Source organism: Aristolochia californica, unplaced genomic scaffold, assembly GCF_029961685.1.
Source record: "Aristolochia californica isolate CCGP_79_NKW_82.1479 unplaced genomic scaffold, dmAriCali1.0.hap1 SCAF_12, whole genome shotgun sequence".
Lineage (NCBI taxonomy): Eukaryota > Viridiplantae > Streptophyta > Magnoliopsida > Piperales > Aristolochiaceae > Aristolochia > Aristolochia californica.
This window is the reverse complement of record NW_027181793.1, coordinates 16,823,449-16,842,464: the sequence shown is the minus strand read 5'-3', so window position 1 is coordinate 16,842,464 and position 19,016 is coordinate 16,823,449. Positions and strand designations below refer to the sequence as shown.

The following is a 19,016-nucleotide window of genomic DNA, read 5'->3' as shown; positions in this document are numbered from 1 at the left end:
CTTGCTTGTAGTGGGGATTAGAACTCGACCCACTCTCATGTGTGCTTTTGGGTTTAGGAATGGTTTGACTAGGGAGTCTATTTTGTGCCTATTCACTCATGTGGCTGGCCAACTAACTCACTTGCATTTCAAGTTTAGCAATGGAGGACTATGTATTTTGCATGAATAATTGAAGTGTATCCTCAAGTGAAGGTTTTTGTGGAATCAATGGTTGTTGAGTGAAGTGTGGGCGCGAAGCTTGGGGTTGAGTAAACCCTGGAGGACCCCCAACCTGTGGGCCCTTGGACCATGAGAAATTTGGGTGCCTAGCCCAACCTGGATTATATATTTCCGAAAAAGGATCATTCCCGTTTGGTCTATGAAAATTTTGGACTGCATTCAAGTCCTCAATTAGCTCCAGGTATGATGAACTAGATATACACATTTGTGTGGGATGAGATGAACTAGAGCATATGGCACAGACAGTAGATTGGTTAGGAGCAGGTGAACTCTTGGACACCATAAGGGCATCAATCTTTCTAGTCAACCCCTCAATCTTGGCCATGAGCATGGGTGTTTCACTAACCTCGTAGAGACCCCCTCTTTTGGCTTCGTGGGATCTCCTATCAACATTAAATGATGAACCCCATTGCTGAGATTGATCACTCAACGTTTCAAAGAAGTCCCACGCCTCACTAGCACTCTTACCCATCAAACTCCCACCACTCGTTGCATCTACCATGGACCTAACTTGGGGTGTAAGACCTTGATAAAAGTATTGCACTAAATGGCATTTCTCAAACCCATGATGTGGACACCTACGGATCAAATCCTTCCATTTCTCCCAATCCTCATAAAAGTGTTCACCCTCCTGCTGCATAAAGTTAAAGATTTCTCTCCTGAGGATTATAGTTCTCTAAATGGGAAAGTACTTGGACAAAAATTTCGTGACTAATGTGTCCCATGAAGTAATGCTGCCCAGCTCTAAGGAATTAAGCCAAGACTTGGCCTTATCCTTAAGTGAAAATGGAAAAGTCTTAACCGGATAGAGTCATCTGAGAAATTCTGGAATTTGAAAGTTGCATATATATCTAAGAATTCCTTGATGTGGTAATAAGGGTCCTCCTTCTCCAACTCATAGAATGTAGGGAGGAGTTGGATCACACCCGGTTTCAACTCATAACTGGTGGCAGTAGTGGGTGGCAATATAATGCAAGAAGGTGATGTGAAGTGGGATGGGATAGAATAACCCCTCAGGGCTCTACGGTCACCTGAGGCAGGTAACTGTAATGGTTCACTTTGATTGGCCATGGTAGCTCCTAACTTGACTTCTAGCGTTTTCCTACAAATATGTTCTACCTCTTCAACAAAGGGAGCTAATGGTTCACCTAAGGAGCGGCGCCTGTGCATAAAAACACAAAAAGAAACAAAACTAACTATCAAATTATGCTAACACACTAACTATGGAAAATATGAACTAACTAGAAGAAATAAAAATAACTCCATACAAAATCATCAAGATAAAAAAAACATAAAATTATGAAAGCAGAAAAATAAATCTAACCTAAGACCATGGAGAACAAAGAAATACACTTAATACGTGCCTCCCCGGCAACAACACCAAACACTTGATGTTTAATTTTTATTACATCGGCTTTTATACCTCGCAAGCTTACGAATCGTTCATGTAATCTAGCGGTAAGCGAGGGTCATATCCACAGGGAGGACTGAATTTTGTGTATTCTTCAGTTAACTAGCCTAACCAAATATGATGAATTAATCTGAACTAAACACTAATTATATCCTAAATTATCAAGCAATAATCTAATTAACTACTTGCACAACAGAAAACGTCAACTCTGGATTTTATCGTGATTCGTGCCTCTCTCGACGTCATGTAATCATGAATCCGATTTCTTAATCCTTGCGTCTAGCCCCTCTCTGGCGCCTAGAGTTAATGACAGAATCGGATCAAAATCCCAGAATCCAACCTAAATTACAATCCTACCCTAACTAGCTAATTTAATCAAATATTCAGAAAACAAATATTTGATAAACATTAATTCTCAAATCAAATTTAATAAACATTCAAAACCTAAGTTCAAACTATAGGGAAATTAAATTATAAAATGACGGATTACTCCCCTTCTCCTTCCACTCGCTTGGGCAGCAAAGGCTCGTTCTCACGGTGCTGCAATTTCCAGAAATTGATGGCTTCAGGTTGCAAGAGCGAGTGACCGGAGGTAGAGACAACACCGACGAAGAATGATAGAAACCCATGGATGGAGGTGGTGCGGCGGACGACGAAATGGAGCCGAAGTTCTCTAACCGGCTCTCTCGAGTCTCGGTCGGAGTCGAAATAACTCCGAAAATGGTCGAAAATGGGTAATCGACACCGGAGGATGGTCGGAATGCGGAATCGGCGCCGAAGGAGCCCTATCGGGTCACCTCTCGGCTTGGCGAGTAGAAAATGGCAGTGTCGAACTCGCCGCGATGGACTCTCTCGAGCTCTCCTCGGGTCTGTTCTCGGTTGCTGGACGATGGTGGACGACGGTGGTGCGACGAACAACGGCTGGAAATCCTCTCGGATCTCCCTTCTTTCAGTCGGCAGCCCTTCCCTCTTTCTCCCCTCCGAGCGCCCCCCTCTCAAAACGATTTTACCCTAAAAATCTATCCCCCTTTCACTAATGGCATTTTGGTAAATATCTCCTTCTCCACCAAAATTCTCTTGAAATTCCATAATTGAATCCATAAAAATCATTTTAGGAAGAAATAAACCCTAAAAGCAATGAAATATAATTCAGGAGAGAAAAATATACAATATAGATAGTGGATTAATGCCAAATTCAATAAATGCACGTTTCATTTGAAAACCGATAAATAACCACCTATAACACAATTATAAGGGCTATTCTATTATAATTAACCTAGTTCTCATGTCAGAATCTGGCATCTATCAGGCACTAACACTGGAAACTATTTTCCAATGCACATGAAGTCGTCAAGTGCGAAGATGAAGATCATGTAGATGACTGACATGATCTTCATGTTGGAGATGAACATGAACTTCAAAAATCTGTTTTGTTGACGAACCCCTCTAAAACGATGTCAGGAGATGAACTGAGTAATGCGACTGAAGTTCATCTCCTGTGTCAAGTTGACTAACCTTGACCCCGTGTAGGGGTGGAGACTAGGGGTGGCATCGAGCTGAGCCGAGCCCGAACCTGTCTATGTTCGAGCCGAGCTTCGAGCCAAACCTAGTCTCGAGCCTAAAATTGTTATTGAGCTCAAGCCCAAAAATTTTAACCGAGTTCGAGCCGAGCTCAAGCTTCAACATACACTTAAAAATTTTCAAAAATTATATATAAATTAAATTGTATATAAAATTATGCATATATTTTACATAAAATTGGGTATGACCTCTACATAAAATTGGGCATAACCTATATATATAATACATGTATAAGATTGGGTATGACTTCTACTTAAAATTGAGCATAATCTATGTATATAATACTTATATAAAATTCGGCATGACCTCTACTTAAAATTGGGCATAATCTATATACATAATATTTGCATAAACACTCCATAAACACTCCATAAAATTGTCTATACATTCCATAAACACTCCATAAAATTGTTTATACACTTCATACACTCCATAAAATAGTCTAAACACTTCATACAATGCATAACATAATGAATAGACTCCATACATTAATCAAACACAACAAAATTAAATGAAATATCACTATCAATTTACAATCACCCAAATAAAAACTATAAATCCTTTAAATAAAATCCTATTACTATTAGAGACTTACTAGAAAATTACAACAAATATTTTAAATTTTTCTTAGGAAAGTTAAATGGACCTCTTATTACCTTTTCTAAGGAAATAATTAATCTAATATATTATTATACTTATAGATAAATTTTTAATCAAATAAAAAGTCAAACACAAAATTGCTATGAAAATTGCCTCATGCTAAAAGGATTATATCATCAACTTTCAAATACTTATTCAAATTTTTTCTATACAGTTTTCTAGCCCATCTTGGCAAGAAAATCTTACTTAGAAAATTATATGATTTTTTAACAAGAATTTATAATTAGAAAAATATTTTCCAAAACACACGAGGCACTAATTGTCCCTATATTTCTACTAAAATGTATTTTCAACATTTATTGAAAAAACCACTAATAGTCTCTAGAAACGTATTTCTACTAAAATATCTTTTTAATTTCTTCAAGAGCCATGAGGAAGGGACAAAGAGTTTTTTTTCCTTGTTTATGATCTTGCACGTAGGGATGGCTTCGAATAAATTATATATAAAATTATGCATACATTTAAAAAAAATAATGATAGGGGAGGTTCAGGATTGAATTTCAATAATGGATTAAAATGCACCAATATTAATCTTTTTTACTCCAATTGTTGTCTAACTTGTTTTGTAATTTTTGAATCTAGCCATAAATTTACTATGGCCTCTTTAGTGCCCCTAGATGAAAATTTATATTCTAGGAAAAACTAGAAATATTTTTCCAATGATACATATTCCAAAAGAACCTTTAAATAAAATCCTATTACTATTAGTGACTTATTAGAAAATTACAAGATATATTTTAAAATTTTCTTAGGAAAGTTAAATGGACCTTTTATTGCCTCTTCTAGGGAAATAAATAAAAATTAATAATCAATCTAATATATTATTATACTTATCGACAAATTTTTAATCAAATAAAATATCAAACACAAAATTGCAATGAAAATTGTTTCATGCTAAAAGTATTACAGCATCAACTGTTAAATACTTATTCAAAAAATTTCTATACAGTTTTTTACCCCATCTTGGTTGGAAAATCTTACTTAGAAAATTATATGATTTTTAATAAGAATTTTCAGTTAGAAAAATATTTTAAAAAAACATGAGACACTAATAGATCATAGAAACTTATTTGTATAAAATATATTTTTAATTTTTTCAAGAGCTATGAGGAAGGAGAATTTAAGGAATTTTTTTTTTACTTTATGATCTCACACGTGTGAAATCATCTCGCGCGAGGGGGGGGATTATTTCTCCCCTAATTTCTCCCCTGAACTTATTAGTTCAGGTTTTCGCCCGAGACTACGTGGAAAGAAGGGGGTTACGATGCCGGGGAGGACCTGTCGTCGGGGATGACGGTTGCGACGACGAAAACATATGCGACAACGAGGAGAGAAAGAAATCGAACGGATACCGATCCCGACTATATCAGAAGAGAGTCACTGAGTCACTGAATCACGGGAATTTCCCGACGACTTCGGCGTGTGGAGAAATTAGAATACCCCCGACCTCTCCGCCCCTTGCCCTTGCCCTTCCTCTTTCATCTGTATCTATCTCTGGGCGCGGAGAGGTTCTTAACAGACTCGCAGGAAGCTCAGTTCGACAGGAATGGCGCTCGTCGTCATATGTGGGCAGCCCTGCAGCGGTAAATCCACGGCGGCGATGTGCCTCACTGAGGCTCTCCAAGGCATCGACCCCAAACCGATAGTTAGGCTCATTGACGAGTCTTCCCTTCACCTCGACCGCAACCAGAGCTACGCTAGTATGTTCTCTCTTTTGTTTTTTACTTCAAACTCATGCTGCCACAATCGCACTCTTTTGTTTTGCTACAACAAGGATTTATCCACAACTTGTTGTTATCATTAGTAGAGAGTTTGCCTTCTCCAGTATTATTTTTTGGGCAAATTAGAAGACTCAAGTGTTTTCTACTCATTACTCTGAGTGGCCGACTTATTAATTGCATCCTCCAGTTAGTGTTGACACGCTCACCACTTTTTGGTAGATATGATAGTAGAGAAGAACCTGAGGGGGGTTCTCAGATCTGAAGTTGATAGATCCTTAACAAAAGATAGTATTGTAATTGTGGACTCTCTGAACAATATAAAGGTGAGAATCTTTTCTGTTTGCAATTTATATATTCTACTTTTCATTCAATGAAATATTGTCTTCTTCTCGCAGACTGAATGTTAATAAAGTCACAACTCATTGTCATAAAATCTGTTAGATCTTTGTTTTCAAAAAACTTGTTTTGGTGCCAAATGCACTGTCGGGAATAATTTAGTGCCAGTTGCGGCACCAGAGCAGTGATCTAACATAATTCCCCTAAAGGGAAGGAGAAAAAGTTGTTATGTTAAAGAGGGAAGAGCTGAAGATGACCTAATAGGTGACTCTATTTATGCACTTTAAATACTTATTTTTATTTTATCCCATAATGCAACCAAGAAATTTAATACATTTTAACAACTTTAAAACACCAACAAAAGCTTAGTTATAGCTTCAATCAGCTCTCAAAAAACTTGAGGACCCTATAAAAACTGGAATCTTTGTTGTTCATTTACATGAAAAGCAATTTCCTGAGAAACTGTGTTATGGTCCTTAGTCATGGATCGAGTAACTCGGCGCGGGATTTGTGAATCCAGCACTGTAATAGAGCAGCTGGTCTCGGTAAGAAAGGAGAAAGAGCCTTTCTTTGTGTTGATCTCGGATAGGAGGAAAACAGCCTCCTATGTGAGTCTATGCTGCTGTTTTGGGTAAGGGCAGAGAGCCCTTACTGCTGCTGCTCGGACAGGAGGGGAAAGATTCCCCTTTTGCTCAAGGAAAAGAGGGTTTGGAACCCTCTTGGCTACTGCTCGTGTTAGGGGCTGAAAAGCCTCTAACTCAGATAACCTTTGGATCAAGGATTAGGGGTTCCTGACCTTCTTCTTACTGGCCTTGAGGCTGAGATGAACTACTATTGGTGCTGCTCAGGATAAGAGGATTGAGAAACCTCAACCCTTGCTCGGAAAGGAGGGTAGAGTCCCTCTCTTTCTGCTGATGATGGAGGGGAGGCTGAAGCCTCTGTTTGAACTCGGAAAAGGGACAGCAACTCCCCTCTCTTCTTTGGTATGGATCAATGAAAAACAGAAATCAAACTAGGAGAGAAAGATATTCAGATTCAAGAGGGAACCTGAACCTAGAGCTCATTAAGGAGACCTCCAAACCCTAGTGCTCGTCAAAGAGAACTCTAAACCCTGTTTAACCTAATTCAAAACTTGCCTTTTTTCTCATTCTCTTGCCCTCTAAGTAGGCTTGACATCCCCCCAGTATTAGGGTTAAATATTACAATTCTGCCCCTATGGCAATTTTACTTAAATAATGCATAAAAAACGAATTTAAAACAATATGGAAAGAAAGCTATTAACTCTGTAACTCAGTGCACCTCCGTTGTATGACTCGGTTAGCTATTGAGTCCTCAACATCTGCCTTTCCTTGGAGAAAGAGCTTGTCCTCAAGCTCGTAAGCTGGGTAGACCTATTTGAAGGTGTCCAATTGTTCTCATGTTGCTGCATCAGGTTCTGTAGCTGTCCACTGGACTAGAATCTCCCACTGGTCATTGACCAAATGGGCGCATAACACCGCAACTGGTGTAAGAATGACTTGTCCATTGTCCACTGGAGGAAGGAATGGAGTGGATGTCGGCAGTGATCCCGTATGTGGTTTCAGGAGGGATACATGAAACACATCATGCAGCTTGGCCGTGGCTGGAAGTTGTAGTTGATAGGCCACTGGTCCCACGCGTCGAATAATGGAGAAAGGCCCAAAGTACTTGGGTGAGAGCTTATGGTGTGGTGGTCTGGCAATGTACTGCTGGCGGTATTGTTGTAGGTGTAACCAAACGTAGTCCCCTACCTCGTACGAGACGTCTCGGTGTCCCTTGTCGTAGACATCTTTCATGCGAACTTGAGCTCGCCGTAGGCATTCTGCAATATTTTGTAATACCTGGTCACGATCCATGATTGCCTGATCAATGGTGTTCACGTGGGTGGACCCTAGAGTATAAGATGGTAGCCGAGGGGGATCCCTGCCATAAAGAACCTTGAAAGGAGTGGATTGCAAGGCGGAGTGGAATGAAGTTTTGTAACAATATTCAGCCCACGGTAGCCACTGAACCCAGTGTTTCGGATGATCGCCCACAAGGCACCTGACGGTGCGGTTAACCACTTCGGTTTGGCCATCTGTCTGGGGATGATATGAAGAGGAAAATTTCAACTTCGTGCCGCTCAGACGAAAAAGTTCATGCCAGAAAGTGCTGGTAAATACCGCATCCCGGTCACTGACTGTAGATTCTGGAATGCCATATAAGTGGACAATATGCTCAAGGAAGGTCTGTGCCACTCGTGATGCTGTATATGGATGAGCCGTAGGAATAAAATGTGCATACTTGGAGAACCGATCGACCACCACAAATAATACTGATTTTCCGGTTGACTGTGGAAGACCCTCAACAAAGTCCTTCGAAATATCGGCCCATACGTAGGGAGGGCGAGAGGTTGTAGAAGATCTACTGGACTTAAGTGGTCGGCTTTGTTGTGTTGACATACCTGACATGCTGAGACATATGTCACTATGGTGGTCTTCATGGCTTGCCAATAAAAATCTGTTCGAATGCGCTGCAATGTTTTCTGGATGCCTTCGTCTGTGCTGTCATGGTAGGCAGAGAGGATATCTGGAATCAACTCGGAAGTGTGGGGAAGATAAATCCGTTGTTTTTAGCAAATAAGGGAATCCTGGATGGACCACTTAGAATCCATTGTCCCCTCTGTAATTTTTCTATGAAGCTCCTATAGGACAGGAAGAGTGGCATGGGCTTCTCTCACCAAGTCTTGTATGAGGAAATGAGGCTGGCTGATCGCATATATGACCTGCTGGTGTTCAAAACGCCATGACAAGGCATTCACTGCCTTGTTTAATCTCCCCAAACGGTACTCAACTGAAAAATCAAATCCCATCAACTTTCTGATCCAGTGCTGTTGTGGCGAAGTCGTGAGGTGTTGTTCAAGTAAGAATTTAAGGCTATAATGATCAGTACGGATGAGAAATGCATGGACCCATAAGTAAGGATGTTAGTGTTGGACCGCCTTGGCTAACCTGATTAATTCTCTTTCATACGCTGCCAATTTGTTATGACGTACTGCCAACTGCCTGCTGAAATATGCAATGGGGTGTGACTGCTACTGTAAGACGGCCCCAATGCCCCCACCAGATGCGTCACACTCAACCATAAATAAGTCCTCAAAATTGGGAAGTTGTAGGACAGGGGTGGAGGCGAGAGCTCGTTTGAGGGCCTCAAAGGACTATGTAGCCTCCTCATTCCAATTAAAGAAATTCTTCTTGAGGAGACTGGTCAATGGTGCTGCCAAGGGACCGTAATTCTGAATGAATTTGCAGTAGTATCCGGCTAGGCCCAAAAATCCTCGCAAAGCTGAGCAAGACTGAGGTTGTGGCCAATCATGAATTACTTGAATCTTCTCGGGATCAACAGTGACCCCTACATGTGATATAATATGGCCGAGATAAGCAATATGTGATGCTACAAAAGAGCATTTGGATTTCTTCAAATAGAGCTGATGGGCTCGTAACAATTCAAAAATTATCCATAAATGCGCTAAATGCTCTTCCCCGAACTTGCTGTATGTGAGTATATCATAAAAAAAAAAGTACGAATTTCCGAAGATAGTTGCTAAATACCTCATTCATCAGTGCTTGAAAAGTGGATGGGCATTTGATAATCTGAACGGCATGACCACAAACTCAAAATGGCCGTGATGTGTGTGGAAGGCTGTCTTCTCGATATCGGAGGGGTGTATACGAAGTTGATGATATCCAAAGTGTAAATCCAGTTTAGTGAAGACCCACGACCCATGTAATTCATCTAGGAGCTCCACTACCAGAATAGGAAATTTATCCTTCACGGTCTGAGCATTTAACTCCCTATAATCGATACATAATCTCCATGTGCCATCATGTTTCTTCACAAGCAAGACGGGTGAAGAGAAAGGGGATCAGCTACTGCGAATATGGCCCTGTTGTAACATAGCTTGGCATTGTCGCTCAATTTCATCCTTCTATAGGTGGGGATACTGGTACGGTCGAACTACCACCACATCAGAACCTGGTTTTAAACAGATCCTATTGTCACAGTGTCTCAAGGGAGGCAATCCGGAAGGCTCATGAAAGAGGTCGGAGAACTCGTCGAGAAGAATTTGATTAGTGCTGTCCGGTTGGTCCTGTGTGTGTATGTTATGAAGGTGGTGGGGTTTGTCTACCTGACTGCCCTGTAATAGCACTTGGCGACCTTAAAGCAGAGAAGTCCCACAGTATGGGTCCCAACGTTTGTAACCATTTGATGCCTAGCACCATATAAAATCCTACCAAAGGTATGACAAATTTTTTTGATTGAAATAAAGTAGTACCAATGGAAAATTTTACCGCTTTGTTGATCCCGTAGCTAGGGACTTTCTCCCCGTTGGCCACTGAAACCATGGTTGTTGGATGTGGAAGGATCTGTAACTGAAGATGTTGAGCAGCTGTCAAGCTAAGAAATTTTTGTGTACTTTCCGAATCCACTAGTCCCACAAGTTCCTGGTCGAGGACTCGAGCTTTGACTTGCATAGTTTTGGCAGATTTCTGCCCAGTAATGGCATGCAAAGAGATTGTTGGTGGTTCCTCCTCAATAAGATCATCACTATATTTTGTATCCTTTGTTTCATCCACTTCGAGCCAGAGCAACCTTTTACATTGGTGACCTGCCCTATACGGTTCATAACAATTGTAGCACAAATTCTTGGACCTCCGTTCCGCCATCTCGGAACTTGTTAATTTTTTTATATACTGATGTGGGGGATTACTAGAGCGCGTGTTGACTGCCAAAGTAGTAATCGGATTGTTTCTAGGAGGTAGTAATGCTGGATGTGGCACTTGAGGAGAAGTATTTTGTCGCCCTTGCCAATTGGAGGAAGTGTTCCGTTCCCCTTGCCAAACTGGCCTACGATGTTGAAGCCGTTGCCGTTGTTCCATTGCACGAGCTAAGTTCATTGCCCGAGCCAAATCTGAAGGTGAATGAAATTCCACCTCTAACCTCAGAGGTTCAGTGAGGCCTGTTGTAAATAAGTGGACTTGCTGGTCGACTCGTACCAACCGGCCAACACGAGCCAATTTTGCTTGGAACTGTTTTTTATACAGTTCAACAGACCTAGTTTGTCTCAACAAGACCAAATCTCCCAAGGGGTTGCCGTGGGAGGGAGGGCCAAATCGAATTGTGCATAATTCTTTAAATTCATCTCAATCCAGCACCAATCTCTCTAGTTCCACCTGGTGAAACCATAGTTGTGCCTCGTCTAACATGTGGAAGGCGACAAATCCCACCGTGTAAAACTCAGCAGTCCCTTGATTTGAAAAAAATTTCTCACATCTATGCAACCAAATTCAGGGGTCGACTGATTCAATAAAGGTAGGAAAATCTAATTTTGCGTACCTGGGTATTGTACCTCCACTCTGCGGTGCCTGGACAGCAGTGCACCCAGCCAACTGCTCCTCCCTTCGGCTGTGCGAATGATTCTCCTCCCTTGGGTCTGGAATAGAGTGTCTCTCTGCCATGAGATCAAACATCATGCTAGTCAGTCGATGGAGTTGCAAGCTCATACCAGGAATTTTTTCCAAACTTGCTCGTGCTTCAGCCTGTTCATCTTGTATCTTTTTTATCATGCTTCTAAGTTCTTCCATGCTGGGTGTATCCCCCATGTTACCCTGTTCTGATACCAAGTTGTTATGGTCCCTAGTAATGGATCGAGTAACTCGGTGTGGGATTTGTGAATCCAGCACTGTAATAGAGCAGCTGGTCTTGGTAAGGAAGGAGAAAGAGCCTCTCTTTGTGTTGATCTCGGATAGGAGGAAATCAGCCTCCTTTGTGAGTTTATGCTGCTGTTTTGGGTAAGGACAGAGAGCCCTTACTGCTGCTGCTCGGACAGGAGGGGAAAGACTCCCCTTTTTCTCACGGAAAAGAGGCTTTGGAACCCTCTTGGCTACTGCTCGTGTTAGGGTTCCTGACCTTCTTCTTGCTGGCCTTGAGGCTGAGATGAACTACTATTGGTGCTGCTCGTGATAAGAGGATTGAGAAACCTCAACCCTTGCTTGGAAAGGAGGGTAGAATCCCTCTCTTTCTGTTGATGATGGAAGGGAGGCTGAAGCCTCTGTTTGAACTCGGAAAAGGGACAGCAACTCGCCTCTCTTCTTCAGTATGGATCAATGAAAAACAACAATCAAACTAGGAGAGAAAGATATTCAGATTCAAGAGGGAACCTGGACCTAGAGTTCATCAAGGAGACCTCCAAACCCTAGAGCTCGTCAAGGAGAACTCCAAACCCTGTTTAACCTAATTCAAGATTTGCCTTTTTTCTCATTCCCTTGCCCTCTAAGTAGGCTTGACGTCCCCCCTAGTTTTAGGGTTAAATATTACAATTCTGCCCTTATGGCAACTTAACTTAAATAATTCATAAAAAACGAATTTAAAACAATATGGAAAGAAAACTATTAACTCTGTAACTCAGTGCGCCTCCGTTGTATGACTCGGTTAGTTATTGAGTCCTCAACAAACTGATCCCAAAGTTCATTCTTTTGGCGATGAGGGGCAAGCCCCTTCCCATTCATGGGGATGGATCAAATGTGAGGAGCTACCTCTATTGCGAGGATGTTGCAGAGGCTTTCGAAGTCATCCTTCACAGAGGAGCAGTAGGTCATGTTTATAACATTGGGACTAAGAAGGAGAGGAGAGTTATTGATGTGGCAAAAGACATGTGCAAGCTTTTTAACCTCGATCCTGACTCAAACATTAAGTTTGTTGAGAACAGGCCTTTTAACGATCAGAGGTACTTCTTGGATGATCAGAAATTGAAAAACTTGGGCTGGTATGAAAGGACCACATGGGAAGAAGGACTCAGAAAGACGATGGAGTGGTACACTAGCAATCCTGATTGGTGGGGTGATGTGTCCGGCGCCCTGCTACCTCATCCCAGAATGCTGATGATGCCAGGGATTGAAAGGCAATTTGATGGATCAGAAGATTCTAGTGCAGCAGCAGCATCCCATGCATTGAACAGTCCTCGCCAGGATCGAATGGTGGTCCCATCTCCAAGGAGCACATGCCCCAGCCCAAAGCCAGCTTTTAAGTTCTTAATTTATGGTAGGACTGGATGGATTGGAGGTCTTCTTGAAAAGCTCTGTGAGAAACAGGGAATTCTTTTTGAATTCGGGAAGGGGCGATTGGAGGAGCGGTCTCAACTTGTTGCTGATATCACAAATGTGAGGCCTACACATGTTTTTAATGCTGCTGGTGTAACTGGCAGACCGAATGTTGACTGGTGTGAGTCCCACAAGCCAGAAACAATTCGCACCAATGTGGTGGGAACTTTGAATTTAGCTGATGTCTGCCAGGATCAAGGTTTGCTTATGATGAATTTTGCCACTGGATGCATATTTGAGTACAATACTGAACACCCAGAAGGCTCAGGCATCGGATTCAAGGAGGAAGACAAGCCCAATTTCACTGGTTCCTTTTATTCAAAGACTTAAGGCCATGTTAAGTTTACTAGTTTTGCACATTCCATTTATTTATTTTCCCTCCCTGGAGTCCACACTCCATGTTCTCCTTGTGTCTAGTACTCATCTTCCATGGTGTATGAGTCAGGTGGAAGAACTTTTGAAGGAATACGACAATGTGTGTACCCTGCGAGTCAGAATGCCAATCTCTTCTGACCTCAGCAACCCCCGCAACTTCATCACCAAAATTTCCCATTACGACAAGGTGGTCAACATCCCAAACAGCATGACTGTTTTGGATGAGGTTCTGCCTATTTCAATCGAGATGGCGAAGAGGAATTTGAGAGGCATATGGAACTTCACAAACCCAGGTGTAGTGAGCCACAACGAGATCCTTGAGATGTACAAGAAGTACATGGACCCAGAGTTTAAATGGGTTAACTTCACTTTGGAAGAGCAGGCCAAAGTTATTGTTGCCCAACGAAGCAACAACGAGATGGATGGGTCCAAGTTGAAGAAAGAATTTCCTGAGCTTCTCCACATCAAGGACTCACTGATCAAGTATGTGTTTGAACCCAACAAGAAGGTGAAATGAGTAGAAGCTAATCAGGTGAGACTAGGCTTCGGAAGTAACCCCACATTTTGGGAGTAGCTAATAGGATTTTTTATAACGCATCTATTGCCCCTATATAACTGTTACTATTATTAGCCTCTCCTCATTTCATATTCTATTGTTACCATGTTCGGAGCTAGAATAATTCTTCCAGGTTGTTTCTAATTCTTTGTTGGTTGTATGGTAGTGTCAGCCTTGTCCCTTTTTTTTTTTTTTTTTGGCTCTTCTGCGGAACATTATTGGCTCTCCTTCTTGATTTAATACAAGTGAATTAGATATTGGAGCAAGTAGTATCCCTCTTTGTTATTTATTTATTTTTTTTCTTCTGATGAATCTGCATCTTTGGACTACTCGGAAAAAAATTAAAAGAGAAACTCAAAAACCCAAGCAGTATCTGGGAACAAAAAGTTAAAAGACACAAAAGTTGTCCTAAATCTGGTCACCAAACTGCTACTTATCGGAAAAACCCTAATTGAAAGAAGATCCCTTTGCATTCTTGCTTCAGACCTGAATCTGTTCATTAAAAACATCTCGCAAATTATTGGAACACGCAGGTAATAATAGATGGAGGGTTTACCAAAAATGAAATCTCCTTTCCATTGCTTTTTTAGATCTCTTCTATTCTGTTTCACTCTCTCATATTCATAATTTTGGAGAAGAAAAACAAAAAAGACAAAAGCTCCTTCATCTATGTTTATAGCAACCTTAAATTTCTTGTCCTGTGTACAGGGTTACAGATACGAACTATGGTGCTTAGCTCGAGCTTCTGGGATTAGATTCTGTGTTGTAAGTTATGCCTCAGCAATTTTTTCACAATTGTTTGCTGCTGATAGCCCTTCCAAACTGTGATATGAATCCCTGATAATGTTAGCTATTTCTGAAACTGTGCATACCCATACTTGACGTCAGTTATTCTACAGCAATATATCATGTTGAAGCCAGTGCTTTCTAAAGTTGATTATATTTTTTATGCGACACTCTAGTTAAGATTCAAGGAATGACTCAGAGTGTGGGCAACCTAGATTTCTGCAGCAACTAAAAAAAGGCAATGGAAATATGTAATTTCTGTGTTAAATATGAGGGCCTTTAGAAAGCGTACAATTCAATAAAATAGGAAATTTCTATACTGTTTACAATAGGAAATAAACTCTAATTAAGATTTACTAAATCTAGTTCTACTTACTGGAAAAGAAACTCAAAAAAGGAAACAACTTCTAATCTTTGGATTTCTTGACTTTAGGCTTTTCTAGTTTAGAAACAAAGACCCATACTTAAAAAAGGAACTACTACTGAAAAGAGGAGTTTCTAATTGAATCCTTTAACCAGAATAGCAAGTTGTTGAGTGATACTTCCCATTAAATTTTTTTAAAAAAGGCAAATTACTGTCCAATTAAACTTCTAATTTCAATAAGTTTGAAATAGGAAATTGTAACTTTGAGTACTTTCTAATTTAGGATTTTCTATTTTTGAAACTTGAGCCTAAAATAGGAAATTCAGGTCTCTTTAAATTCAGTCTTTTTATTTTTTCTTCTTTCATAACCATGAAATATTTTGATATTCTTCAGCTAAATCTTCCACAGTAGGATGTGTTGCATCAATTTTGTTCTCGTCTTCTTTACCATAGTTACAAGTTCTTTTTGTTCTATGTATTACCCCTCTTTTCGGTAAATACTTTTCCTTTAAACATTAGAGCACCACCTGTCTCATTTGACCTAGTTTTTCTACTCAGTGGCTTCAATAGTTGCCCTATCATGTGCCTATCACATTGTCCTTTCCCTACTCATTACCATTTAACACTTGCAATTCATTCAGATCAGATAGAAATTATATAAGACATTGTAATATATGTATCTTTATGTAATATGCTTATATATGAGTGCAAAGCTAACTTGAGTAACTCTTGAAAGTCTTTTTTATTTATTTTTAATAATTTTTAAGTGGGGATATGATACTTCTATCTTAATTCGTTTATTCTCTTTTCAAACATATTTTTCTTTTCTTTCCTCATTTAACCTAATTTTTTGAGTCACTGATGTATTTTAGACCTTTTTCTCGTCCTTTCTGTCCATCTTTTTTTTTCTCATATCTAATGATACTTCTTTAGGTATTCTTCTCATGGGAATGCTAGGGTTCTTATATGATTATTTTTTATGTTACAGCTATACTGTGATACCAATGAAAATCATTGTAGGGAATGGAACAGTGAGCGTCAGCAGAAGGGTGAGCCCACATATGATGATCACATGTGAGTGCAAGTTGTCTTTGTAGAACAGAATAATTTTTATCCATTAAACCATATTTGTCTTCTTTTATCTGCTTCTTATTCTTTATAAGAAATAATAGCCTTAACCACAATGAGAGAGCAAGATGTAATTAGAAGATTGTCCACACCATTGCTGCAATGCATTTCTTGATCGTTTCATCTGTATATGATGAGATCACTTGTATTTAAAGATCTCTGAACTTGAAAGGTATGTATTATATAGTGACTGTAACTTGTTTACATTCTAGCTACTATTTTGACCAACCCATCTTTACAAAAATAACAAAGTTTTATTTGTTATATGTGTTCAGATTTCAATAGGACCTTTAAAACAGTGAAAAGACTTAACCTGCACAGTAATTAGATTAACGTCTGACCCTTCACTACCAAAAAAAAGAACATCCATGTTTTTATTTATTTATTTGAAAACACATTAGTGCTTATTTGTTAAAGTACTCCTACGGAAAACTTCACTGAAATTCGAGTTAGGCTTAAATCTGTGGTGCTTTCCTATCGATTTCCTCAGGATCTCTAGTGGAAGATTCTGAATTATCTATTTGGAAAGTAATAAAATGTTGTTTCTTGCTAGCAGATTTGAAGATCTGGTGAGAAGATTTGAGAAACCAGATAGACGAAACCGATGGGATTCTCCTCTGTTTGAGTTGTGGCCATCTAAAGGTTAAGGCAACCTATGTTTCGTAAAAATTTTTTTATCAATCTAAAGAGTAGTGAGGATCCTCTGGTTCATCTTCTTTTCAAGGAACCTGTTGATGAAAAGGACCCATTCACTCAGTTCCCTTGGCCGGTTAGATTTGGTGCCAGAGATACAGCAGTTTTCTTATGGAGCCTGATTGGCAACTGGACTCGGGAAAAATATGATGTTGCATTCAGAAGTTGTTACTCAATTGTTGGTGGATAGAAGGGCCATTATTTTGTAACCTATGTGTAATGTGCATCTCTGGCAGGTTGACTAGACCTTTGGGTTATTTTTGTGGGTAATAGTCCCATATCAATCTTGGAGATCCTGAGCTTTTCATTGAAGAAAAGATCACACAACTTTGGATAGCTATTATGGGGGGAATAACCGAACAGGCCACTTGAACATTTTATCATAAAAAAATAACCAAGCTTAGGTCTGTTTATATTATTTTGCCCATGTGTATACTCTCCATAACTCGGGCCAGTTTGTGTACTTAGGCATAGTGCAAGGGCATGAGAGGCATTGTTGCAGAGAATAATCTAACAATGTTTTGGCCATGAAATAATCTTGAGCTTATTTTATTTATATTTATTTTGAATGTTGAAGCCCCTACCCCTGGTTAGGCCACTTGAATGTTTTGAATTTTGAAATAATCTAGTTTTTCTTGCAGATGGAATAGAACCACTGTCCCCAGCTATTACTGAGGCCGTATCCTACTTAACAAAGAAAGTGGATTCAAGAACCCGAGATGTCAGAATTCTTCAGCCGACAATTGCAACTCAAAATGTAAGTAAAAAATAAGTGATACATGTACGAGTTACTTTCTTCTATTGATGTGGACGCATTTTTCTTCTCTGATGATTTTAAAGGCCATATACACCACAAAGTATTTGGCCATTGATGTTTTTCTTTGTTTCCTAAGCGAAAATCCATTTCATTGTCTTAGTTTATTAAATCTGACTGGACAATAATCTCTCAGGTCCGTGCTTCAGAAGCCAATTCACTGTATGAGATGGACCAAGCAACACAGGTTTGGGAAAAATCTAATCATTGCTTTCATTTTGAGCTATGTTTTAATTGAACCTGGGATTTGCTTAAAAACTGTTCTGTTCGTCTGGTAGGAGGTGATCAATGCCATTGTCGAAGCCCAATCACAGAGTGTGGGAGGGTTTGTCAAGAGGATTTCTCTGGGCCAGCAACTGCCATCCATATCCTTTTAAGTTTCCTTTTGAGAAGACTTAGTTATCATCTATCTAGGTCAAGATTTATCTATAAAAACTAGATTTGGGCAAAAACAAGATTCATCCTGTGGAGGCTCAACTAGATAAGAAAATTAGGATTGAATCCTTAAGTAATTAATGTGATTACAATTGTGCTTTAGAATGTAGGGATCCTATTGTTCAATAGCACTAATAAAACAAAGGTGGCAAAAAACAGCCACAAGGGTTACCTTCAGACATCCATATTCAATTATCCATAAAAAATATATATATTTATTATTCAGCTGACCAGTTAGCCCTTGACAACAGATTCACATCGACATAGAGAGACAAGTAAGCCTGCCAGAACTCCGAAGCTTGCGACGGACATTCATCAAATTAACAGGTCAGTCGAGCTTGAGTGGACCGCCTCCTCCATCGGATGCAGACAGTGCAAAGAGAATGTTTGTGGACTATTTGAACAGAGAAATCGGAACAGCCTAGTTAAAGCCAAATTTTACTTTTAGCGTGTAATTTGTGAAAGGGAGTTGTCAAGGTGCATGACAACTCCATCTATTATTACGTGCGTGTTCCAATAATTTGAGAGATGTTTTTTTATGAACAGATTCAGGTCTGAAGCAAGAATGCAAAGGGATCTTCTTTCAATTAGGGTTTTTCCAATAAGTAGCAGTTTGGTGACCAGATTTAGGACAACTTTTGAGTCTTTTAACACTTTTTGTTCCCAGATACTGCTTGGGTCTTAGAGTTTCTCTTTTAATTTTTTTCCGAGTAGTCCAAAGAGGCAGATTCTTCTTCAGAAGAAAAAAAAAAAAAAAAATGAATAACAAAGAGGGATACT

The 19,016-nt window shown here is 39.8% G+C and overlaps 1 protein-coding gene, 1 non-coding gene and 1 pseudogene across 2 annotated transcripts; all 3 read left to right on the top strand.

The window, feature by feature from the left end:
- Positions 1-779: 779 nt before the first annotated feature.
- LOC137947132 (small nucleolar RNA R71) lies at positions 780-886 on the top strand. The gene has a single exon (XR_011111179.1). It is a non-coding gene; the product is annotated as a small nucleolar RNA R71 (small nucleolar RNA).
- Positions 887-5,144: 4,258 nt separating this feature from the next.
- Positions 5,145-19,003, top strand: LOC137946334 (protein KTI12 homolog). The gene is made up of 9 exons (XM_068792589.1): positions 5,145-5,571; positions 5,812-5,915; positions 14,725-14,781; positions 16,155-16,240; positions 16,851-16,936; positions 17,629-17,744; positions 17,938-17,988; positions 18,080-18,168; positions 18,496-19,003. Exons 1-9 carry the CDS (start codon positions 5,418-5,420, stop codon positions 18,659-18,661), a joined length of 909 nt encoding a protein of 302 aa, XP_068648690.1. The 5' UTR covers positions 5,145-5,417; the 3' UTR covers positions 18,662-19,003.
- LOC137946332 (trifunctional UDP-glucose 4,6-dehydratase/UDP-4-keto-6-deoxy-D-glucose 3,5-epimerase/UDP-4-keto-L-rhamnose-reductase RHM1-like) lies at positions 12,447-14,220 on the top strand (annotated as a pseudogene).
- Positions 19,004-19,016: the final 13 nt, after the last annotated feature.